The 26,877-nt window shown below is 42.0% G+C and overlaps 2 protein-coding genes across 2 annotated transcripts in view; one reads left to right on the top strand and one right to left on the bottom strand.

Annotated features, from left to right (window-relative positions):
* Nucleotides 1-26,877, top strand: part of IFT140 (intraflagellar transport 140) — a 275,713-nt gene that overhangs the window by 167,113 nt on the left and 81,723 nt on the right. The window lies entirely within an intron of this gene.
* Nucleotides 989-26,877, bottom strand: part of TMEM204 (transmembrane protein 204) — a 34,254-nt gene continuing 8,365 nt past the window's right edge. Inside the window, exons 2-3 of the mRNA XM_077449177.1 lie at nt 13,361-13,516; nt 989-1,990 (exon numbers count right to left, since the gene is read on the bottom strand). Coding sequence (XP_077305303.1) covers nt 1,746-1,990; nt 13,361-13,516 — 401 coding nt within the window. The 3' untranslated portion in view covers nt 989-1,745. The remainder of the gene's footprint in view (nt 1,991-13,360; nt 13,517-26,877) is intronic.

Here is a 26,877-nt window from a genome sequence, read left to right as displayed (position 1 = left end):
TCTTCCTTTGTTTTTGCGTCAATGACTGTTCTTAGTTACATATGGCTACATTTTGCCTTAGCTATTTCTGTGTGAGTAAAAGAATCTTGTACCATGTTCAGGGCCGCTGAAAGGGTGGTACCACTGGGCCTCCTGTGGGGGGGGCCTGGGCACACAGGGGGGCTCAGACAGCAGGGAGATCGGTGCGGCAGAACAGGAGCACAGTTACAGAACAATGCAAAGTGTCTGTGTCTCTACCTCCAGCAGCTGAAAGCTGGTTTCTCCCCCTCTCCCTCCCGCCGGCTTTCAGCTACCTATACAATGCATTATTCTGTGATTGTCCTTCCGTCCCACTATACTGATTACCCTCCCTGTGCTGCCCACATCTAATACCCCTCTGTGTGCCCAGGCCCCCTGTCATCCCTCCACAGTGCTGCGGACACACAGGCGGATGGAGAATGAGGGAAGGAGCTGGTAAATGTGTAATTTACCAGCCCCTGCTCTTTCTGCATTGGACATAGTATGCGATCGCATTCAGAACTGTGTTTACTATTACTGTGTGAACTGTATTACAATTTATAAATGAACAGGAGCCTCTGTCTCCTTGTTCATTCATCTGTAATGCAACTAAGGCTACTGAGAAAGGAATTGATGAGTCTGTGTCCTCAGTACCTTTCTCTGTCTCAAAGGTGAGATGTTAGGGGTCTGAATAAACCCCTGATATTTCATCCAAACCCCTCCGCCCCAACAGCGTTGTAAATAAAAATTGTAAATAATCGTTTAAAAAATGTAAAAAGTAAATACAAATAATTTTTAACATTGTGAATATATATATATATATTTTTTAAAGGATCATTTTTCGTTTTCATGTCAGGTAGGCTGTACGGGGCCCCCCTGTGATTACTAACGGCAGCCCTGACCGTGTTAGCCATTCATGTGAGCAGAAAATTTTGCATTTTTCACCAAAGGTACCACTTAAACTTTGTGTGTGAGTAACATAGCAAATCCATTTGTGCTCGTAACTGGTCTTTTACTTAGACATACATTTTACAAAAAATGTGATAAATAACAAAAACATTACAATATTTTGTTATAGGTTATTTTTTCTACATTAAAGCATTATACAACTACATTCCAGACAGTCCTTTGAGCATCCTGTAAAACCTTGCTGTTCTAGTCTTCAAGGTATTTTCCACTCTCCTGGAGGACTGGAGTCTTCATCTCCTTTCTTTCTCCGAGAATGTTGCTAGGACCTTTTTTGTTAGAATTTTATTGGTAGATCTCTGTTTCCACTCTCCAGTGATAACAGGTTTATGAAAAAAAAAAGTGCTAAATTGTTGTAGCATAGGTCATATTAAAGGAATGCACAATGTGGAAATAATAGATTCTCCATTATAGAAGATATCCATTTTAGATAGATCAGGATGATATGTGCAAATTCAATATTGGACATCTCCAGGTACCAATCAAAATCTGAGAAAATTCTGTTACTTGTATCCCAAATGAGTCCAATAGTAATAAGATCCTGAGAAGTCTGACTGTGTATATAGGTGGTTGCATGAGCAAAGCATATTTAAATAATGTGAGTACGCCCCATTTTAGAACCAGGCTTTGTGTTATGTTCTCCTCACATAGCTTAATAAAATCATGCAGATTTTGTTTAGGTAACACTCATGGATTCATTTGCACGTTCGTTGAATGTTTTTGGATACAGTTATAAGGATTAATGATCATTATCATCAGACGATGCCTGTTCATTGCTGTCATCAGCATGGAGACTCAACGTAATCGTTGTCTAGTCCTCTGCTTAAACGAGCGCCCATCGCACGGCTGACGATAATAACACGGGGAGGCATGCAGTCATCGCAGCGGTGGAGTATGTTCCATATGAGGATAGCAGCTGCCAGAGTGGCTAGAAGGCAAGCACCGATGTCTAGGTAACAAGACCAGGATAAATTGGTGTGGGGGCCAATGCGGTAGAAGGTCACCAATCCAATGACCAGAACAAAACCTGCAAGGGGATAGGAATGATGAAGGTTAATTTGCAATTCATATGTCTTTCAGTCAGTCAAGATATAGCTTTTCATATTTTTGGATTTTTTTGGAATTTCCATACAGTTTTCAAGTCTATCTGCAAGTTTTCATAGAGAAGAGAGAATGGTTAGAACTAATTTCAAGATTATATTGCTGTCTGTGTTCCTGCTGGGAAGAGGTCCTCTCACTTTCTATACCAGTGACCACATTCTCTGTCATACTTGTGGAACATTCTCTATATCATTTAGACAAAGGTTCCTCAACCAGTATCCCATGGAACCCTAGGGTTCCTCCAGAGGTTGCTAGGGGGTTCCTTCAACAATGGGCAATTTCTGCTTCTGTGATAAACTCCCATTGACACCATTGATCTTTTTAGCTTTCTGTAAGGGGGTAATTCTTCCCAATGACCCCAAGCATAAGGAGCATTCTTCTCACTGACCATTACACTAATGTATCATGAGTTGTAGATTTAGTCATTTTTAGCAGCAGTTCCCCTAGACCAGAAAGTTATTTTAAGGGTTCCTCTGTGTTGATAGAGGCTGATTTATGCCGCACGACCGGTTTTCCCGGCGGACTAAACTCCGACGGAGTTCTGCTGGAACTGTCATGCGTACACACGATCACACCAAAGTCCGATTGTTAAGAACGCGGTGACGTACAGCACATACGACGGGACTAGAAAAAGGAAGTTCAATAGCCAGTAGCCAATAGCTTCTGTCTCGTACTTGCTTCAGAGCATGCGTCGTTTTTGGTCCACCGGAACAGCATACAGATGAGCGTTTTTCCCGATAGGGATTAGTTCCATCGGAAATATTTAAAATGTTCTATTTCTAGGTCCGTCAGAATTTTCGAGAAAAAAAGTCTGATGAGGCATACACACGATCGGAATATATGATGAAAAGCTTCCGTCTGACTTTTTCTGTCCGACATTCTGCTCGTGTGTATGCCGCATTCGACCTAAGAAGTTCCTCAGATCCGAAACCACTTCAGGCCACATCCTTTTCAGCAGCAAAAATATGCCAGAGTTTCCAACACCATGCCGGTAGTCCACGCACTGTTCAAAAAGAATGGGCTCAAATTGCACTGCGCTGATTTGCATGTGAATTGTGCTGAGGGGCGATTACTATGTGATTCATAGTGTGAACCAGGACCGACTCAAGCTGAGTGTAAAAGTGAATGTAATGACAACTTAACTGTTGACTGATTCTAATGTGCTTAGAAGCAGGGAACACACAAGCCTGCTAAATTTAGCTACAATAAATTTCTTTGTTGATAGAAGGCACAAATCGGCAATTTGTTTCTAAAAAATATTCAAAAAGTGCAAATCTAGCAAAGAACACTGCTATGTTTTTTTTGTATTGATCGCATACTTTCCAGGGTAGAGGAGATATCTGGGGTCCTATTGACCCCAAATGTCTCCATAAACAGGACCTATTTCTATCACAAGGGATGTTTACATTTCTTTTGATAGGAATAAAAGTGATTCAAATAAATAAATAAAAGGGACAGTGTAAAAATAAAATAAAATATTTTTTAAAGCACCCTTGTCCCCCCGTGCTCACGCGCAGAAGTGAGCGCATTTGTAGGTCGCGCCCACATTTTTAAATGGTGTTTGCACCACACATTTGCGGTATCACCATGAACATTGTAGCGAGAACAATAATTCTAGTGGTAGACTTTCCCTGTAACTCTAAACTGGTAACCTGTAAAAATGTTGTCGCCTATGGAAATTTTTATGTACCATAGTTTGGCGCTATTCCACGAGCATGCGCAGTTTTAAGGGCAACATGTTAGGTACCTACAGTGCCTTGAAAATGTATTCATACCCCGTGAAATTTTCCACATTTTGTCATGTTACAACAAAAAACTTAAATGTATTTTTATTAGAATTTTATGTGGTAAACCAACACAAATTGGCACATAATTTTGAAGTGGAAGGAAAATGATAAATGGTTTTCATAATTTTTTTACAAATATTCGAAAAGTGTGGCGTGCATTTGTATTCAGCCCCCTTTAATCTGATACCCCTAACAAAAATCTAGTGGAACCAATTGCCTTCAGAAGTCACCTAATTGAGAAATAGAGTCCACCTGTGTGTAATTTAATCCCAGTATAAATACAGCTGTTATGTGAAGCCCAAAGAGGTTTGTTTGAGAACCTTAATGAACAAACAGCATCATGGAACACACCAGACAGGTTGAATAAATTTGTGGAGAAGTTTAAAGCAGGTTTAGGTTATAAAAAAATATTCCAAGCTTTGAACATCTCACGGAAGAATGTTCAATCCATCATCTGAAAATGGAAAGAATATGGCACAACTGCAAACCTACCAAGACATGGCCTTCCACCTAAACTGGCAGGTCGGGCAAGGAGAGCAGTAATCGGAGAAGCAGCCAAGAGGCCCATGGTAACTCTGGAGGAGCTACAGAGATCCACAGCTCAAGTGGGAGAATCTAATCACATGACAACTATAAGTCGTGCACTCCACAAATCTAGCCTTTGTGGAAGAGTATCAAGAAGAAAGCCATTGTTGAACGAAAGCCATAAGAAATCCCGTTTGCAGTTTGCTAGAAGCCATGTGGGGTACACCGCAAACATGTGGAAGAAGGTGCTCTGGTCTGATGAGACCAAAATGTAACCTTTTAGCCTAAAAGCAAAACGCTATGTGTGGTGGCAAACTATCACTGCACATTAACCTGAACACCTCATCCCCACCGTGAAACATGGTGGTGGCAGCATCATGTTGTGGGGATGCTTTTCTTCAGCAGGGACAGAAAAGCTGGTCAGAGTTGATGGGAAGATGGATGGAGCCAAATACAGGGCAATCTTAGAAGAAAACCTGTTAAAGTCTGCAAAATATTTGAAACTGGGGCGGAGGTTCACTTTCCAGCAGGACAACGCCACTTAACATACAACCAGAGCTACCATGGAATGGTTTAGATCAAAGCATATTCATGTGTTCGAATGGCTCAGTCAAAGTCCAGACCTAAATCCAATTGAGAATCTGTGACAAGACTTGAAAATTGCTCTCAAGAATGGGAAAAAAATGTCACTCTCTAGATGTGCAAACTGGTAGAGACATCCCCAAAAAGAATCGCAGCTGTAATTGCGGCGAAAGGTGTTTCTACAAAGTATTGACTCAAGGGGGCTGTGAAATATGTATTCAACAAATGCACGCCACACTTTTCACATGTTTATTTGTAAAAAAATTTGAAAACCATTTATCATTTTCCTTCCACTTTAAAATGATATGCCACGTTGTGTTGGTCTGTCACATGAAATCCCAATAAAATAGATTTTTACAAGTTTTTGGTTGTAACATGACAAAATGTGGAAAACTTCAAGGCCTCTTTCACACGGACGGTCCGTTCAGGTCCGCCTGTCATTTTTTAGGTGGACCTGAACGGATGCTCCATAGATGGACTCTGCGGTCTGTCATTGTCCGATCTCCCTTAGGGGAGAGTGGCGCTCTGACAGGTCCGTCCCTGCACAGTGTGCAGAGACAGACCTGTCATCTTCCTGCTTGTTAATCGGGGATTGACGGAGCGATCCCCGCTGAGCAAGCGGAAAGAGGCCCAAGGGGTATGAATACTTTTTCTAGGCACTGCATTTACTTGGTGTAAGCCCTTGTACACACGGTCGGAGATTCCGACGGAATGTGTCCTATCAGACATACTCCGATCATGTGTAGCCTACTCCGACGGACAAAGTGCCACGCATGCTCAGATCAAATTCCTAGACCAAAGCTATTGGCTACTAGCCTGAACGTAGTCCCGTCGTAACTAAATAACGTCATCATGTTATGTACAGTCGGATTTTCCGACAACTTAGTCCGACTGTGTGCATGCAACATCACTTCCGGACCTCTTCTGGAATTACTCCGACGGATTTAGTTGTCGGAATCTCGGACCGTGTGTACAAGGGCTAACATCATCTTTTATATTTTCTCAAAAAGTTGGGTTATATATTGTACAGTTTTTTTTTTTTTTTTTTACATTAAAATTAATTCAAATGTTTTTTTTCCAAAAAATTATGTTTGCAAAAATCACTGCGTAAATACCGCTAAACATAAATTTTTTTATTCTCTAGGGCCCCTGCTTAAAAATATATTTATATGGTTTGGGGGTTCTGAGTAATCTTCTAGCAAACGATGATTTTTCCATGTAGGAGAGAAATGTCAGAATTGGCCTGAGCTGGAAGTAGTTAACCACTTCCCACGAAATGTGACGTCGTTTTGAGGAAATGGTTATACTGGGGTAATGCCTGCAGCTGCAGGTTTCAACCCGGTACTGTTTTTTAGAGCCAGCAGTTGGCTTTCTGGTAAAAACACGTCTGGCTTTGAATGAGTCTCCAATGTAGTAACCCAGAAGTGACGTCACAACGGCCCACCCGATTACTAGGCTGACAACGGCACCGATTTTTAAAAAATCTCTAGCTTTCAAAAATGCAGATTTGGGCATTTTGAATACTTTTAAGTGCAAAAGAGGGATTTGGGGTCTTTTAGATCCCTCCATAAAGAGTACCTGTCAATGTCAATTACTGTCACAAGGAAAGCTTACATTCATCGTGACAGCAATAAAAGTGATCAGTTTATTTTTTTATTTTTTATTTTTTTAAAGAGACAGTGTAAAAAATGAAAAATAAAATAAATGCAAGAAAAAAAAATTGTAACGTGCCCCACGTGCTCGTGTACTAAAAAAACGCACATGTATGTTGTGCCCGCAAATGTAAACGGTGTTAAAATCATACATGTGAGGTATTGCCACGATTGCCAGATGGAGAGCAATAATTCTAGCAAAATACCTCCTCTAACTGTAAACTAGTGACTGTTAAAAATGTTTAAAGCGTCGCCTATGGAGATTTTTATGTAGTTTGTCGCCATTCCACGAGTGTCCGCAATTTTAAACCATAACTTGTTAGGTATCTATTTACTGGGAGTAACATTATCTTTCACAATATACAAAAAAGTTGGCTAACGTTACTGTGTTTTTATTCAGTGAAGTGTATTTTTTCCCCCCAAAAAAATGCTTTTGAAAGACTGATGTACAAATACCGACTGCCATTTTATTCTTTTATTCATTTTATTCTCCAGAGGGTTTGCTAAAAATATATATATATATATATGTGTATGTGTGTGTGTGTGTGTGTGTGTATATATATATAATATAATATGTTGGGGGGTTCTAAGTAATTTTCTAGCAAACAATACTGATTTTAACTTGTAAGCAACAAGTGTCAGAAATAGGCTTGGTCTTTTATGTGGTTAAGCAACATTTTTCAAAGCTACGGTTTACGTATGTTGTGCCTGCAAATGTAAACGGTGTTCATGTTTGTTATTGCCACAATTGTCAGAGTGAGAGCAATAATTCTAGCAAATTACCTCCTCTGTAACTCTAAACTGGTAACCGTTAAAAATGTTTAAAGTGTCGCCTTTGGAGATTTTTAAGTACTGTAGTTTGTCGCTATTCCACAAGTGTGCGCAATTTTAAACCGGAACATGTTAGGTATCTATGTACTTTGGCTAACATCATCTTTCACAATATACCAAAAAGTTGGGCTAATGTTACTTTTTTTTTTTTTTTATTCAGTGAAGTGTATTTTTTTCCCCCAAAAAAATATGCGTTTGAAAGGCTGCTGCGCAAATACCGTGTGACACAAAATACTTCAACGACCGCCATTTTATTCTCCAGAATCTTTGCTAAAAAAAAAAAATTATATATATATATATATATATATATATATATATATATATATATATATGTATATAAAATATATATATATATATATATATATATATATATATATATATATATATATATATATGTATATAATATATATATATATGTATATAATATATATATATATATATATATATATATATATATATATATATATATATATATATATGTATATAATATATATATATATATATGTATATAAAATATATATATATATATATATAAATATATATATATGTATATAATATAAAAAAAATTTAATTTTCTAGCAAAAAATACTGATTTTAACTTGTAAGCAACAAGTGTCAGAAATAAACTTGGTCCTTTTATGTGGTTAAGGCTGGGTTCACACTGCTGCGGGGGGAGATCCGGTTGTGATTCGCACCGCAAATCACATCCGATCTCCGTAGCGATGCGAGTTCAGTCATACAGATAGTATAGCTGAATTCGCATCGCTCCCGCAGCAAACTCGCACGGGACCCTTTTTTTGGTCCGCAACAGAATCGGATCGCATGGGTGTTCACACCATGCGATCCGATTCCTGTGCGAGTCGGCAGATCGCACTGCGATATGCGGACGGATCTGGGGGTGTCATTAACATATCATTGACACTCCCAGCCGTCCGCATAGGGCAGTGTGAACTGCCGGCGGGAGGTGTGCGATGCGGGAAAACGCCGCGGATTCGCGGCGTTCCCGCATCGCAGCGGTGTGAACCCGGCCTAAGCAACATTTTTCAAAGCTACAGTTGTTTTAACCTACTGGGGCCCCTTGACTGCATTGTCAATACCAGCACAAATATAGATATTTTCGCAGACAAAAAAGGTTAAAAAGAAGCAAAAATTTGGGCCATTTGGACTTTTTGCGCCGTCGCTTTTCTATTTCTATTTATATGTACTACACCGTTTTGGTGGCTCAACGCTCTGTGCCATTTTCTGCCTCCCCCACTTATGAATTTAGCATTGTCTGTGGCCTTCAAAGTTCGCTCTTAGGTTCCTTGAATCCATGAATGATTTCATACCAGGACAGCAGCTCAGGGTTGAGAAGCGTTTTTGGCTGCGGTTATTCTGCCTGTTTTTATTGGGAAGGAAGCGCTGTGTGTTGTTATTTTGTCTCTCCCTGGCACACAGCAGCATGCACACTCCCCAATGCTATATTTAGCCTGCCCCTAGCTTCCTTTTTTTGTGCTGCAGTCTGCTGTGAACGCTGGGCCGAGGGACAGAGACTGGAGGGCGCCAGGATGTCCCCATACAGGAGGAGGAAATGCCTGTTACTACCTGTTATGCAAACTGGGCCTTGAAAGCTCAGGACATGAAAAACTGATTGAGGCGCAGGACAGAAAAACTGTTGAGGAAGCAGCTTAAAGGGTCCCGGTGCAAACCCTACTGAGATAATGGAAACTATTTTAATTACATAAACTAGCGGGCCTGCATTTGAAAACTGCAGGTGTTCATGGATTTAATACCAAGAATTGATAATAAATCTTTTATCGGGTCCCCTGCATTTTATTATAATGATTTTTTATTTTTTTTTCTGTAATTCGTAAGGGTAAATTAGTGAAGACTGGGCAAATATTTGTCACCATTCACAAAAAATGGCCAATCCCTTAACACAACAGTTGACCACACTATTGAACATAGCTACAGTAGTTATAAATTGTATAGCAAATTTTATTATAACTATTAAAAAAATATTCAAAAAGGAAAGAACCATCCTAAGTAAACATATATCATTCCGTTAGTCTGTTTTGGTTCCCCTAAAAAAAAAAAAGAAAGTCAGCAGCTACAAATACTGCAGCTGCTGACTTTTAATAATCGGACACTTACCTGTCCCAGGGTCCAGCGATGCGGGGGAACTAAGCCCCCCCTCGTTCCCTGCTCCGCTCGCCGCACCGTCATTCGTACTGTCGCCACCCGGCTGTGGCTTCACAGCCGGGCACCCACTGCGCATGCGTGAGCGGCACGAGGGGAAGTGATGTCACCAGCCCGGGCAAGGAAGAAGGCAGACTATGAGGGACCCCCTAGTAACAGGTATTTAGAGTATTTAGAGTAAGTCAGCTTGTTTAATGGCTTTTATTGGTTATCATGGTTTGGTACAGAAAATGTGTTTTGGGTAATTTTGGCTTACCCCCTTCGTCAGGGCTTTTGCTTCACTGTCCTTTATGCCTAATGAGACTAGCTTCTGGGTATTAGAAGATCATGCAGTGTGCCCTAATGGCTAAGTTTACCTTTTTTTTTTTCTAAATTTTAGCTTCCTGGTGTACCAATATACCATTAATGTACTTCTGTTGCAGAAAAAAATAAAAGCTTTCTTTGAGTTTTAGAACAAGACCTTACCTTAGACCCTGGTGTGTTCCATAGAAAAGTTCACTCACACCCTGCACCCATCAACTATGTTTGCACAGCATCCCCGGCATCTCTCCTGGGTTCCGTTTGCCTGGCTTGTCAGTGTAGGCTGCCACAACTGATATGTTTTCACGGCATCCCCATTGTCTTTCCAGATGGGCCCAGGCTGTGGGTTGGACTCCCCTGATGAAGGACCTGCCTGATTGGATTCAGAGTGAATGGATGGATAGGTGGGGCCACCTATTCCATGGTTTGGGTAAATCTAAAGGAAATTGTACAGAGATTGTACAATCTAATTATGCAAACATAGTTGATGGGTGCAAGGGTGTGTGTGCTAATGAGGTCAGCTGGTGAACTTATTGCAGTGCCTTAGGCTCAGTTCACACTAGCCCGACTGCAAAGTCGCATGACTTTTAGAGCAACTTTGGAGTCCAACTTTGATGTGACTTTTTACACTTCGTGGCATTAAAGGCTTATCGAAGTTGGACCAAAGTAGTGCAGGAACCTTTTCTAAAGTTGGACAGGCTTGTGTAGTATCGGTTAAGACATCTCTCATAGGGAAAACATTGAATTTCACACATAATCCGACTTGGGGTCATACAAGTTGATCCTATGTCACATCAGTGTGAACCGAGCCTTACTGGTTTTTACATCCTGAATCTACATATCAGGAATTCATGAAGATGGACCACACTAGTGGCTAAGGTAAGGCCTTGTTCTAAAAATCAAAGAAATCTTTTATTTTGCTGCAACAGAGGTACATTAATAGTATATTGGCACATACAGTGCCTTGAAAAAGTATTCATACTCCTTGAAATTTTCCACATTTTGTCATGTTACAACCAAAAACGAAATGTATTTTATTGGGATTTTATATGATAGACCAACACAAAGTGGCACATAATTTGTGAAGTGGAAGGAAAATGATAAATGGTTTTCAACATTTTTTACAAATAATTTTTTGAAAAGTGTGGCGTGCATTTGTATTTAGCCCCTTTTACTCTGATATCCCTAACTAAAAATCTAGTGGAACCAATTGCCTTCAGAAGTCATCTAATTAGTAAATAGAGTGAACCTGTGTGTAATTTAATCTCAGTGTAACTACAACTGTTTTGTGAAGCCCTCAGATGTTTGTTAGAGATCCTTAGTGAACAAACAGCATTATGAAGGCCAAGGAGCACACCATACAGGTCAGGTATAAAGTTGTGGAGAAGTTTTTAAAGCAGTGTTAGGTTATAAAAAAATACCCCAAGCTTTGAACATCTCACAGAGCACTGTTTAATCCATCATCCAAAAATGGAAAGAGTATGGCACAACTGCAAACCTACCAAGACATGGCCATCCACTTAAATTGACAGGTTGGGCAAGGAGAGCATTCATCAGAGAAGCAGCCAAGAGGCCCATGGTAACTCTGGAGGAGCTGCAGAGATCCACAACTCAGGTGGGAGAATCTATCCACAGGACAACTATTAGTTGTGCACTCCACAAATCTGGCCTTTATGGAAGAGTGGCAAGAAGAAAGCCAATGTTGAAAGAAAGCCATCAGAAGTCCTGTTTGCAATTTGCGAGAAGCCATGTGGGGGATAGCAAACATGTTGAAGAAGGTGCTCTGGTCAGATTAGACCAAAATTTAACTTTTTGGCCTAAAAGCAAAATGCTATGTGTGGCAGAAAACTAACACTGCACATCACCCTGGACACACCATCCCCACTGTGAAACATGGTGGTGGCAGCATCATGTTCTAGGGATGCTTTTCTTCAGCAGGGACAGGAAAGATGGTCAGAGCTGATGGAAAGATGGATGGAGCCAAATACAGGGCAAACTTGGAAAAAATCTGTTAGAGTGTGCAAAAGACTTGAGACTGACTTCCAGCAGGACAAGGACCCTAAACATACAGCCAGAGCTACAATGGAATGGTTTAGATCAAAGCATATTCATGTGTTAGAACAGGGGTGCCCAACCAGTGGCCCGCGACCTCCTGCTTTGTGATGGAATAGAATAGAATACTGTTATTAATAGTAAGTTTATTACTAAAATCACAGTGTATAGATGGGCATATCTGTTCTGCAGTGGTTAGTGGGCTGCTTTCAAACTGATCTGCAGGTGCAGAGCAGTGCACCTGAGGGTTACCTGCACTAAGCCATAGGCCCCTTTCACACGGTCAGTCTGACCCAATTGGACCCTCCATTCACCTTTTAAAGAGTAGCAGTTGTAAATGGACTTGATGTCCGTTTACAAACTCCTACCTCCAATCCGAAAAAAAAAGGGAGTGGGCTGGCATGCACCCCCTAGATGTGCAAATCTGGTAGAGACATCCCCAAAAAGACTTGCAGCTGTAATTGCAGCAAAAGGTGTTTCTACAAAGTATTGACTCAGAGGGGCTGAATACAAATGCACGCCACACTCTTCACAAAATTATTTTAAACGATTTGAAAACCATTTATCATTTTCCTTCCACTTCACAATTATGTGCCACTTTGTGTTGTTCTATCACATTAAATACCAATAAAATACATTTACATTTTTGGTTGTAACATGACAAAATGTAGAAAATTTCAAGGGGTGTGAATACTTTTTCAAGATACTGTAGGGGAGCTGGAATTTAGGGGGGGAAAAGGTGAATTTAGCATTTCATTAGGTTGCGTTGTACCTGATTTATGCACGCTGCAGGACCTATTCAACCCAAGCTATAAGCAGTAATAGGCAACACCAGACATGCATACGTCACTTGAATTCAAGACAATGACAAAATATTGGATGCAATGCAGGTATAGGCTAGGCATCTATTTTTTTTGAGTATTGGTAAACTCTGCCTCGTGCATGTAGGCACATGGGGCAGTATAAAGTAACATTTGGTCATATTTCCCCTCCCAGGTGCTCCGTACAGCCCCCCACAGAAATCTATGACTGTACACTGACATATGGTGGTTCTTGCGTTAACATGTATGAATATATGACCCTGGGCACAGACTTTCTGCATTCAGGGGTGTAAGTACACATACCCAAATACTGCCATATACCTGCATACAGGTATTGATTTCTATGGATGGCTGTATGCAGCACCTGTGACTCTCAGGTGAGGAAATACACCCTAATTTTACGTTATTAAGCCCCAAGTGTCTGTGTACATGTTCCACATTGTCGTATAAGATTTCCCCCTGTATTTTGCTTTTTCCCAGTGACTATTTTGTAGAATCTTGTGTTTCCAAGTAGTTGCACTAAAAAAAAAAAAAAAAAGTACTAGTTATTAGTAACAGATGTACTTACTTGCAAGTTGAAATACAGCAGCGATGGCTTCTTCCCACCACTGGGAATCCTGGGTAATGAAGGGCAGCCTCATGAGTCCCATGAGGAAGATGAGCTGTCCGGCAGTCAGGGCAACCGTGGCAATCAGATTACAGGCCCGCATCATGTCAAACTGCACTGTAATGGAAGGAAGAACCGGATATGTTGTATAAATACTTCAATTTTATTCCTAGATTCGTTTGCTTTTTTTTTTGTTTTTGTTTTCTGGTGTAAAAGTACACAAATTTTATATTTCTACAGGCACGTTTCTCACATTTACATACATACATAAATTCCAGAAACTGTGAAAGTGAAATGTTCTCCTCTGTGGCATATGACGGCACTCAATGCTACTTTACTGGAAACACTTCTACCATTCCTCTCCTGTTAAAACTCCAATACATGTAGCAGAATTCCAGACAAATGTACAAACCTACAAGTATAATCTAACTATGTAGTTATTAAAAGTGAAATACCATATATATTTGAGTTTAAGCGGACCCGAATATAAGCAGAGGCACCTAATTTTACCACAAAAAACTGGGAAAACGTATTGACTCGAGTATAAGCCTAGGGTGAGAAATGCAGCAGCTACTGTAAGTGGAAAAGAGGGTCAACAATGCCCATCTGCAGCCTCACTGTGCCCATTTGCAGCCTCACTGTGCCCATCTGCATGCCTCAATGTGCCATCTGCATGCCTCACTGTGCCATCTCCCTGCCTCACCGTGTCCATCTGCAGCCTCATGTACCTGATCGCCAGAACACCGGCCCTGTGACATGCAGTCTAGTCGGCAGCCGTTCAGTGTAACAAAGCCCCGCCTCCTCGTCCGCGACGTAACACTGATTCAGTTTCCCAGCAGTGAGTCAGTGTTCCACCTATCACGGACGAGTACAAGGAGAAGGCGGGGCTTTGTTATTCTGGACGGCCACCAACTAGACTGCATTTCACAGCGCCGGGAGATCAGGTGCATGAGGCTGCAGATGGGCACAGTGAGGCAGGGAGACTCGAGTATAAACCAAGGGGGCTTTTACAGCACAAGTACTGAAAAACTCGGCTTATACTCGAGTATATACAGTACTTACTTTTCCTAAAGAAAATGCTGCTCCATATTTCTTCCAGTGATGCTCACAGACAAAATGCCTAGGAATTTCTTCATTTGAGCTCTGTTAACGTTGGAGGATCAGAGTTCAGATTGCCTGCTACTGTCTTCTCAGACATTATTATATGACTAAATGCTTTTAGGCCCCTTGCATGTGGGTGCTCTCTGTAGGGGATGCTAGACTGATCTCCTGCTGAGTTGGATCAGAACAGAAACAGATGTCATGTGATGGAGGAAAAATAAACCCATGTAATACTTATGAAAAGAGAGAGAGAGCCGGCAACTTTTTCATCCGAATATGTTTATTTAATTTATGCAGGTGGAGTACAGAAAATACAAAGGCTTACACGTTTCGGCTTGTAGCCGTAGTCATAGCCATGGCTATGACTAAGGCTACAGGCCAAAAAGCGTAAGCCTTTATATTTTCTTTACTCCACCTGCATTAATAAAATAATCATGTTCGTGTCAATTGGACCTTTTGTTATGTATCAAGAATGTCACCTGTTTGAGCTTGTTAAGGAATGGATGACTTTCATTTGCCCTTTTTTCTGTTTCTTTCCTTACTGGAGTTTATGCTGTTTCTAAACTAAATAAATAAAGCTTGCTTAAAAAAAAAAAAAATCATCATATTCAGATGAACGAGTTGCCAACTTTCTATCTCCCTTTTCATGTTGTGTTCAGGTGTAAGGAAGAGACCGTAGGCCAGTGAATCGACTGCTTGCCGCCTCTGGGAATCTGTCCGGGCATTGTCCCTTTGTTCATATGTAGTCCTTATGGGTGTCCGGATGTACCGTATATACTCGAGTATAGGCCGACCCGAATATAAGCCGAGGCCCCCAATTTACCCCCAAAAAAACTGGCAAACTTATTGACTCGTGTATAAGCCGAGGGTGAGACATGCCTGTCCATCCCTGTGTGTGTGTCCATCCATCCCTGTGTGTCCGTCCATCCCTGTGTGTCCGTCCATCCCTGTGTGTCCGTCCATCCCTGTGTGTCCGTCCATCCATCCCTGTGTGTGTGTGTGTCCATCCATCCATCCATCCCTGTGTGTGTGTGTCTCCATCCATCCATCCATCCATCCCTGTGTGTGTGTGTCTCCATCCATCCATCCATCCATCCCTGTGTGTGTGTGTCTCCATCCATCCATCCATCCATCCCTGTGTGTGTCTCCATCCGTGTGTGTGTGTGTGTGTGTGTGTGTGTGTGTGTGTGTGTGTGTGTGTGTGTGTGTGTGTCCAGCCTACCTTTGTCCCGAGCCTCCGTCCCGTGCCGTGCCTTGCCTCCTTGCATCCGTCCCGTGTCGTGCCTTGCCTTGCCCCCGTCCCGTCCCGTCCCGTGCCGTGCCGTGCCTTGCCTTGCCTCCGTCCCGTGCCCTCTTCGTCGGCGGCCATTGTAAAGTTCAAAAGCTGCGCCGCCGCCTTCGCCTGTGATAGGCGGAACACTGAATTTCCCAGCAGCCTGTGTTCCGCCTATCACAGACGTCGTATCATCCTCGTCCGTAGTACGAGGATGATACGATGTCCGTGATAGGCGGAACACAGGCTGCTGGGAAATTCAGTGTTCCGCCTATCACAGGCGAAGGCGGAGCCGGAGGCGCGGCTTTTGAATAGAATGGCCGCTGTCTGTCTGCTCGACACGCTGATCGAGCGGGCAGACAGCGATGACTCGAGTATAAGCCGAGGGGGGCACTTTCAGCCTCAAAAAAGAGGCTGAAAATCTCGGCTTATACTCGAGTATATACGGTAAATGGCTGTGGATCTGCTTATATCTGTTTACATCCTCTTTTGTGGACCAAGATGCAAACTTATTGTGTTCGGTCTTCTGAACCGAAAAAGCCTGGCTGTCAACAAACGCGCATCCATTGAAATCCCACTGAACATGGGATACATGCAGTTCATTTTTGATCTGTCTAATCACAGGTTAAAAACGGACTGATGGAATTCCCCTTTAACTGACAGTACACCCCCCCCCCCCCCCCCCCCCATTTCTTTACATCTTCTTTCGTGGAGTTGGACACAAATTTATTGTGTTTAGTCCAACAAACCTGGATATAAACAAGCATACATTCTTCCAACATCCAGCTGACTGTAGAGATATATTGCAATCTGATTTTGATATGTGTAATCACAGGTAAAAAGGAGTGATGGAAAGCCCATGTGAAAGAGGTCTAATATTTACAGTATCTCACAAAGTGAGTACACTCCTCACATTTTTGTAAATATTTTATTCTATCTTTTCATGTGACAACACTGAAGAAATTACACTTTCCTACAATGTAAAGTAGTGAGTGTACAGCTTGTATAACAGTGTAAATTTACTGTCCCCTCAAAATAACTCAACACACAGCCATTAATGTCTAAACCGTTGGCAACAAAAGTGAGCAAAAGTGAGCAAATCCCTAAGTGAAAATCTCCAAATTTGGCCCAAGTAGCCATTTTCCCTCCCCGGTGTCATGTGACTCGTTAGTGTTACAAGGTCTCAGGTGTGAATGGGGAGCAGGTGTGTTAAATTTGGTGTTATCGCTCTCACTCTCATACTGGTCACTGGAAATTCAACATGGCACCTCATGGCAAAGAACTCTCGGAAGATCTGAAAAAAAGAATTGTTGCTCTATATAAAGATGGCCTAGCTCTAGGCTATAGGAAGATTGCCAAGACTCTGAAACTGAGCTGCGGTTTTACAGGGCAGGTTCCACTCAGAACAGGCTTCGCAATGGTCGACCAAAGAAATTGAGTGCACGTGCTCACTGTCATATCCAGAGGTTGTCTTTTTGGGAACTAGACGTATGCGTGCTGCCAACATTGCTGCAGAGGATGAAGGGGTGGGGGGGTCAGCCTGTCAGTGCTTAGACCATGTGTCGCACACTGCATCAAATTGGTCTGCATGGCTGTCATCCCAGAAGGATTGTGCATCTTCTAAAGATGATGCACAAGAAATCCCACAAACAGTTTGCTAAAGACAAGCAGACTAAGGACCAAGATAAACGTATTTGGTTCAGATGGTGTCAATCGTGTGTGGCGGCAACCAGGTGAGGAGTACAAAGACAAATTTCTTGACTACAGTCAAGCATGGTGGTGGGAGTGTCATGGTCTGGGGGTGCATGAGTGCTGCCGGCACTGGGGAGCTACAGTTCATTGAGGGAACCATGAATACTGTGACATACTGAAGCAGAGCATGATTCCGTCCCTTCGGAGACTGGGCCGCAAGGCAATATTCTAACATGATAATGACCCCAAAACACACCTCCAAGATGACCACTGTCTTGCTAAAGAAGCTGAGGGTAAAAGTAATGGACTGGCCAAGCATATCTCCAGACCTAAACCGTATTGAGCATCTGTGGGGCATCCTCAAACGGAAGGTGAAGGAGCGCAAGGTCTCTAACATCAATCAGCTCCCTGATGTCGTCATGGAGGAGTGGAAGAGGACTCCAGTGGCAACCTGTGAAGCTCTGGTGAACTCTAGCCAGCTGCTCCTACCCTCCCATAGCAGAGTGCTCTGGAGGGGCAGACAGTCACAACTCTGCTCAGGGAAGACTAATAACTGAGCGATCAGTCCTCATGTGATCATTCCGTTTTCGGGCTTAGAGCTGGTGGGAGACAGCTACAGCATCGGTTTGATACTGCAGTCACATAGCTGAGTATGGATGTTTTTTTTTTTATATCCCTCACTTCTCTTTTAAAACTTTTTAGCAAGTCACAAGGTGAGAGTCAGCAATTGAGGGCGATCTGTGTCAGATATGATTGAACATGACAAGGATTTTTATGATGATTGTGTCATCTCTGAGCCAGCATTTCATTCTAGGAAGTAGATGCTGACACTGGATGATGCCTGACCAAAGATGGTTCCATCCTTCTGCAAAGATTTAGCAAATGAAAGCAAAGGCAGGGGTAATACTGTGAACTTTGGAGGTGTAATAAATACCTGTAGATTTTTTCTTTATTACTGGTCATGAAAAACTCTTATAAGGAATATGCCACTTACAGCATCCCCTAATTTTCTTCCATTTTTACACTTTCATTCATGCTGGACAGTACAGATTTTATTGTGTTTTGGGCCCTGTGGCTCTCATACACAAAAGCTGTACTGTCATTCATCTGCACCTCCCTCTCGCCTTGTCCATTCACCTAACACCTTGTATTCTGTGAACTATTCATTTTTTTGATTGAAAGTGTAAAAATTAAAACAGGTCAGCGATCCTGGAGGTAGCATACACCCAATGAGAGTTAACTTTTGTTACACAGCAGACTTGAATAAACATGTTTGCTGGAGTCCTGCTTATAATGTAGGTTGACATTACAAATCTGGAAATGTCTCGTAATCGAGTGAACCTGTAGTGCAGTGGTTATCAACCTATGAGGTGTGGGGGCCCAAAATTCAACATTACCAACATTATGTTTAATTATGTAATGCTAGAAAAGACCATCAGAGACTGCGGACATTCTAGACGTAATAATAACCAGAGACATAGCCGTGGACATGCTAGAAGGTCTGGCTGGAGACTGGAGGCATGTGGCAGTGTAGGGACCTAGGACATATTACAACTCTGCAAACTAATGATCTCCTTCCCACTAGAGACTGCTGGCATTTAAGGGCCGCACAACAAGTGCCGAAGGCCCGCATGTGGTCCTCGGGCCTCAGGTTGGGCACCAGGGCAGTAGTGGGTGTAAAATATAAATATTGGTTGAGGGACTGAAAAGCAATTAGTCAAGTGACACTCTATAGTAATTCCCTTTGCTGCTCCCCATGCCACTACAAAAAAAGGTTATGTAGGAAGGGGAGGAGGAGCTGGGTCGGCACAAATAATAATTGTACACTCCCTGAAGAAGAGAGGGCTATGACTTGCAAGGAGAGAGGTGGCTGTTCAAGGGGTCTATCTGGAGTAGCCACATTTTCTAGCATGTTCAAGGGCACATAGCAAGTGAATAAGAATAGTTTATAAAATGGGAAAATGCTGCACATTAGCTGCAGTTTAGTTTAAAAAAAATGTAAAAAAAATTCTCTACAGCTTTAGCTACATTACATTGTAATGAAGTATGCCCCATAATGTTCAGGCTGCTGGATTCTGTAGAGATCTTCACTGCAGGACTGCTCTGTCCTCTTCCTGCTGCTGAACTTCTGGTGCTGTGGATGTTAACAGCTTCAGGTCTCTAGGCTTAGCTGCACTATAGATGAACGAACGGGGACACGTCCCCTACTGCCCTCAGTTTTTTCTGATTGATTACATACACTTACTGTAACATGATTTGTGAATGGGGGGGGGGGGGGGGGGGGTCAAAGGATTCTCTTCCCCATTCAGAAACAATGTGACAGGCAGTGTAATCAGTGAGTTTTTCTCAATGGAGTAGAGGGCAGGAGGGGACAAGTCCCTGTCGGATCATCTTTAGTGCAGCTGAGCCTGGAGACCCAAAGCTCTTGACCCTCACAGTGCCAGAAGTTTAGCAGCAGGGAGAAGGCAGGGCAGCCCTGCAGTGAAGATTTCTACAGATTCCAGCAGCTTGCATTTCGTGGGGCACACTTTATTACAGGTAAGTAATTTAACTGAAGCTGTAGAGAAAAAAAATCTTTTTAGCTCGAATTTTAGCTTTAAAATACTTGCGTTCATTTTGCGTTTACCTGCAATTTATAAAATTTGGTGACAGGGTGTCCTTATTAGCAAGAGTACCTTTTTATATTTAAAGCTCATGTCCATGTTTCATGTCACTTCAAATAGTTTATACAAGCAGAGACGATATCCAGCACAATTGAAAAATACTTTCTGAGATTCAGTGCTCAGGCTGGGGGATCCCCACTCCCATATTCGAACATCCAAGGCAGAAATTAAGCCAGCAACTTGATAACTCCTTGGGAATATCCTTTATTTGGCAACATCATATACACAGGATCAATGCTGACATGTTTTGGCTATTACAGATTTGCTCATAGCAAGAGTAAGGCTGTAATAGCCAAAACATATCAGCGTTGATCCTATGTATATAATGTAGCCAAATAAAGGATATTGCCAAGGAATTATTGAGTTGATGGCTTAATTTCAGATTTGGACTTTAAATAGTTTGTTTGGACCAAGCTAGTGCAAAGTAACTATTTGCTTCGCCCAGTACTGCAGTGTCTCTAAGCACTGTACGTGCTGCATGTAACTTCAGCTACATACAGTACACAGTGTTGGGTTCTGGCTACGCGACAGAGACTTCCCATCTCAGACCTAAAAAAGCAGCGCTCAGCCATTCATAGGCAGTTTTGTATTCTGTGAATGAATACAAATCTTCCTCTGATTGGCTGAGCGGGAGGGGCAGGCTGATGATGTCACGCTCTCAGACTCTGCCAGTTAGAGGAAGCTTTGTATTCATTCACAGAATACAAAGCTGCCTATAAATGGCTGAGTGCCATTCAGCAAAACTCAGTTTTGTTCTGGGTGTGAGACGGGAAGTTTCTGTCTCACAGCCAAAACCCAGCACTATGTAGTTTATGTACCTGAAGTTACATGCAGTACATACAGTGCTTACAGACACTACAGCACTTAGTGAAGCAAATAGTTCATTTGCACCAGTTTGGTCCAAACAAACTATTTAACCACATGCCGACCGGGCCATAGCTGAAAGACGGCTACAGCGCGGTCGGCTTATTCTGGGAGTGCGTGCATGGACGTCCTCCCAGAATCTTGCTCTCGCGCGCTCCCGGAAATATCCGCGGAGGCCGGTTCCGGAAGGCCTGGCGCATCACGAATCACAGTAAACGGCTGCTGATAGCGACCGCTTACCACTTGATCGCTCCATCAAATGACGGAGCTATCACTTGTAAACAAACCATGCCATGACGGCCATTCTTCCCTCCCCTCTCTGTACCGCTCGGTACAGTGCAAGGGGAGAGGAGGAGAGATTGCAGGAGATCTGTGGGTTGGATGGACAATACTGTGCAATACTCTGCAACACTGTGCATTACTCTGTAATACTCTGCAATACTCTACCAATACTCTGCAATATCTATATTTGTGGGAAAAAAAGACAAAAAATGATATGGGTACAGTGTTGCATAACTGAGTAATTGCCATTCAAAGTGTGAGAGCACTGAAATCTGAAAATTGGTCTGGTTAAGAACCCCCTTTAAGTGCCCAGTGGTCAAGTGGTTAAAGTGACAAGAAACAATGGACATCAGCATTAGGAATATGCACACTAGCATTTTTAAGCTCATAGAAGCTGTTACTAGCATTTTTTTTTCTGCTACTAGAAGCTAAATAGTATTCCCCTATGTGCCCATGCACTCTACTTTAGGCTATTAGCATTTTTTGAGTTTCAGTATCTAGGAGCAGAAAAAAAAATGTTTTTGTAGCATTTCTTGGAGCGTTTTTCCAGCAGAAAAAAATGCTAAAAGCTTCTAAATGCTTCTAAAAGCTATTAAAGTGCTACTAGAAGCTGCCACAAAAATGCTATTATCAGCATTTTTCATCCAGCATTTGTTCTAGATTTTTTTAAGCTTATAAAAAATATTAGTGTTCATGCCTAAAGATCAAAACCCTACTATAATTGTAAAAGAAAACTGCAGCAAACTTGTCTTGCATACACACGGTCACACAAAGTTGTCGGAAAATCCGATAGTTCAGAACGAGGTGACGTAAAACACTTACGGTGGGACTAAAAAGAGGGCAGTAGCTAATTGCTTTCATCTCGTAATTTATTCTGAGCATGCTTGGCGCTTTGTCCATCGGAATTGTCTACAGATGATCGGAAATTTAAACGATCGGATTTTGTTGTCGGAAAATTTTAGATCCTGCTCTCAAACTTTATGTGTCGGAAATTCGGACGGAAAAAGTCCGTTGGAGCCCGCACGCGATCGGATTTTCCGACAACAAGATCCGATCGCACATTTTGCGTCAAAGTCTGACCGTGTGTACAGGGCATTACTCTCAGGTATATTTGTAGGATTTTTTAAAATCACTTCTTGTACAATATGTTGCTTTGTATCCTTGCATGCTATAAGTAAATATGTCTATACCAGACCAGGAAAACCTATTTCTTGGCTCCTGTAATGTGAAAAGAGTTTTTCTTGCTCCAGATCTAGATCTAGCAAGGCTCCCTTTTGAATAGGGGATCTCCTGATTCAGCAGGGAGCTTTTTGGACCTCTGCAGAGAGACTGCCGTTATCACACTGGGAAGGGAAGATCTCTGCAACTTGCAGACAGGAGATCAGCTTTTCTAGTCTAGGTTTGTGACGCACTTGGAATGTATTTAGCTGATTTCAGCTGAGTTCTTTTCAAGTTAATTTTGAATTAACTCAAATGTCTTTTACTGCACTTTCATCCAACCTCTAAATTATTCCATTATTCTAGTATAAAGGAAAATTAGTGATGATAAAAGCACTTGTGGGTTTGTTCCATCATTTCTTGTTCTTTAATTTTTCATGGTCCTTATATCTGGAGGGCTTGGTATTGGTGTGTCCTTATATGTGCTAAATAATGGAGCCCATCTTGGAAAACGGGGAGGTATAGTGTAGTATAACACTTCTGGTAATTAAAGGCATAGTCCAACTTAAATTTTTTTTTTAAATGCACCCACATTGATAAATGCAAAAAAAAGTGCATTTATTTATTTTTTGCATTCGGGCCTGCAGAGCATTGCATCTGTGACCAGTGCATTTTGGTGCAATGCACTGGCTTTTGCAGACTCTTTCCCTAGACCCACGTTCGTAAAGACCTACTATTATGGGGCTGAAGGAAGTAATCAATGGACTACAAATGTGGTGATGTTACCACACTTGTGCACCTTTTGAGATCTACAAGTCCCTCTGCCGCAGTGGCAGATGGGACTTGTAGTTTTCCATCTACAGATACCTGTGAATGGATCTATGAATGAATGTCATGTTTTATTTAAAAGAAAACAGAATGCTGCAAGGAGAAGAACCCCACAAATCGGGTAAATGGAAGGATGATGGAATAAGCTTTTAAATATTAAAGAGAGAAGGATTTTGTTCCAAAACAGGTATTGCCACTCCAAATTGGCAACAGACAAATGTCAGCATTTTGCAAATGCTTTTGCCCTCTTTTTTGAATATATCAGTAAGTTTTTTTTATAGGATTTCTTTCTCTTTAGCTTTAGATACCTAACTTTATTAAATAATTTTTACAAAAGACACACAGGCTGCTTTACTACAGGCACACCCCTGCACATCTGGTGGACCTGTCCAAAAAAGCAAGTTTTTGGATCGTCGTTCATCAACTTATTTACACAGTATTGGATAAAATATTCGGAAAAACACCTGGGAGGCTACTAAATCTCAAACCTGAAAGCTGTAGCACAGGCCTGTTCAGTCTTATAACCTTTATATATTCAGTAAAAATCAGATGAAATTCTAGCCGGTATGGCTAACATACGTCTAGGTTCACACCTGTGTTTTTTTTTCTGGGGGCCTGCTTGTTAAAGGAGGCTTCCAGATTCCGATAAGCCCCCCGCCCACAGATCCCCACAACCATCAGCCAGGGTTGTGGGGAAAAGGCCCTTGTCCCCATCAACATGAGGACAAGGTGCTTTGGGGGGGGGGGGGCACCCCCCCATATGCTAAATGCATGTGGCCTGGTATGGTATGGCCGCTCGTTCATCCCCTCCCTTTCCTGACCTGCCAGGCTGCATGCTCAGACAAGGGTCTGGTATCGATTTTGAGGGGTACCCCACTCCTAACATTTAAAAAAAAATGATGTGGGGGCCCTCCCCCCTAAATCAATCATCAGCGGTCAGCGGTGAGTGCGTTTTTTTTACCCCCTTTTTTTTATTGCTGGCAGTTCTTGTTTTTACATTAAGCAATAATCAGGGAACCCCACTGACAGCTGATGACTCATCGTTTGTTAAAGATGCGCCGGCCGGCTTTTTTCGGCCCGCTTCTTAACAACCAGCTATTCATAGTTTGTTAAAGAGAAAGAAAAAACACATGAAAACTGCATGCAAAAATGTGTGTGTGTTCTAAAACGCAGTACATGCCAGAAAACCGCATCAACTGTAACCACATAGATGTGACCCTAGATTAGAGTACTTCATTGTTAGGGGGTTTTTTTTTTTTGGATAACATGGGGAAGGATTAGAACCCTCTGGCAAAATTTTACTTTTGTCAAAGTATTTTGCCAGACAGACTGTTATGCCCTTTACACACGATCAAAAATTCCACCAGCAAAAGTCCGATGTGAGCTTTTGGTCAGAAAAAGTCCATGTGTATGCTCCATCGGACGTTTGCTGGTGGAATTGCAAAAAGATTGGGAGCAGGTTCTCTATTTTTCGGTCGGAAAAAGTTCCGAATGGAAATTTCGATCCCCTGTACCAATTCCGACGCACAAAATTCCTACGCATGCTCGGAAACAATTTGACGCATGCTCTGAAGCATTGAAGCTAATTTTCTCGGCCCGTCGTAGTGTTGTATGTCACCGCTTTCTTGACGGTCGAAAGTTCCGAGAACTTTTGTGTGACCGTGTGTATGCAAGCCAAGCTTGAGCGAAGTTCCGTCGGAAAAAACATCCAAGTTTTTTCCGCTGGAAAATCCGATTGTGTGTACGCAGCATGAGAGTAAACCTCCATCAGCCTGGTGGTGCTAACAGGGCCACCCACAGAAGAAATGTAAGCCATTTTAGCAGGAATTGGTCAAAATTCAAACCATGATTGACCAGCTTTAGGCTAACTATACATGGCTAGAGTTCTATTGTTCAGCCCAGTGGACTAAACTGCATGGATGGAGGAATCGTCAGTGCCAGCTATGGTTTTAAGACAGCTGCAACACTTGTCACTGTCTGAATACCCAAACAGTGAGTGCACTCAATGGGATTTTGTTCAACTGGCAATTTCCCACCTGGCTCCTTCGATTTTTCAATTGAAGTTTGTTGAGCCAGGTGGTGCCAACAGAACCACGCCAACTCAAATTTCAGATGATTCAGCTGGAATTGACCAAAATTTGAGCCTTGTGTGGTCAGCTATCCGCTATCTCCTCTACTTTTTAGCTGTCAGCTATTCTCCCTGCTTTTCTGTCTACCTCCTTATTTCATGTACCTGGTATAACCACGTTTTTCCAGATACTGGTGTTTGATTTCGACCACAAGTTATGAGCGAAATAATCAACGGTCCAAACGCCAATGTTGAATTAAAAAAGCATTAATGACTGAGTATGATTAACTTGTATCTTTTGCCTTGTAACTGACTTCTAACTTGGCTAAGATTGTAGTTACTACGGAATATAGCTACTTCTGCATTGTGCACCCATATAACTTGTGGAACATAATAAAAACCATTGTGAAAAGAAAAGGCGCACAGTGATCATTCACACACAGAGCTGGCTTGGAACGGTTGGCCTGTGTAGAGCGCACTATCCTGTAACCAGCTCTTTACAAAGCTGCACACTGTTTTACACACTGCTTTGTACATGTGGTATTTGACCTTTGGGGGAGCAGCGGAGGGGGAAGGAAAGTGGATGATGAATGTTTTATTACTAGTGACCTAATGCATGCTGTGCATTTTTGCTGTAACTCTTTCCTGGCTCATGAGGGCGGCACAACTTTACTGCCGCCTTTTTTTTTTTTTTTAACTAACTAAATGATGGATGGGAAGGGGTTAAATTCTAAACCACTTTGGATAGGGACTAGGCCTCCTATCTCCTGGGTGTTTAATGGAGATGAAGAAAAATTTTGCACAGCTGTAATCCGAGATGTGTCGGGTAAATTCCTATAGACATTTTTCTGCAAGTGGTTTGAAATAATTATGCTGGTCTAGACGCACCGGGCCGTAGTTAAAGTGGCTGTAAATGCAATCATTATTAGCTCATATAAGCTATAACATCTCAATTTAATTTCACGTAAAGTCCTTTTTATAATTTTTTTTTTATTAATTAGCATTTTTCATTAAAATATTACTTGGCAATATTACCTCTTTTATCTCTCGACCTTCCCTCTTTCCTCTAAGGAGCAGGGCCCTCTGATTCCTACTGTATTAAAGTGTATTGTATTTGTACTGTCTACCCCCAAGTTGTAAAGTGCTACGTAAAATGTTGACGCTATATAAATCCTGTATAATAATTATAATAATAATTGGCATTCCTGCCCATGATGATCCTTGTTCAGGCCCTTTCTAGGGTGACAACGCACTGTCAAACAGATATTACTGGCACCCGCTTCCGAGACACTTTATGTCTTAAGCAGGGCATAATCACAATGCATTGTCCATCTCCCAACTAAGATCATGTGCTGTCACACAGGCTTCCATAAAAACTACAAGTGATCATTTTAACACACATTACATTTGTGCTCTTGCGTTGCCATCCTTTGACATGGACTTCTGGTGGAGACTAAGGGCTCTTTCACACAGGACGGATCCGTGATGATCCGCCCCGTGGACATCCGCTTGCTCATCAGGGATTGCTCCGTTGATCCCCGCTGAGCAG

The sequence above is a fragment of the Lithobates pipiens genome, unplaced genomic scaffold, assembly GCF_037356315.1.
Source record: "Lithobates pipiens isolate NorthernLeopardFrog02 unplaced genomic scaffold, aLitPip1_a1.2 Scaffold_22, whole genome shotgun sequence".
NCBI lineage: Eukaryota > Metazoa > Chordata > Amphibia > Anura > Ranidae > Lithobates > Lithobates pipiens.
The sequence above is the reverse complement of the archived record's forward strand: the minus strand, read 5'-3'. Positions and strand labels throughout refer to the sequence as shown.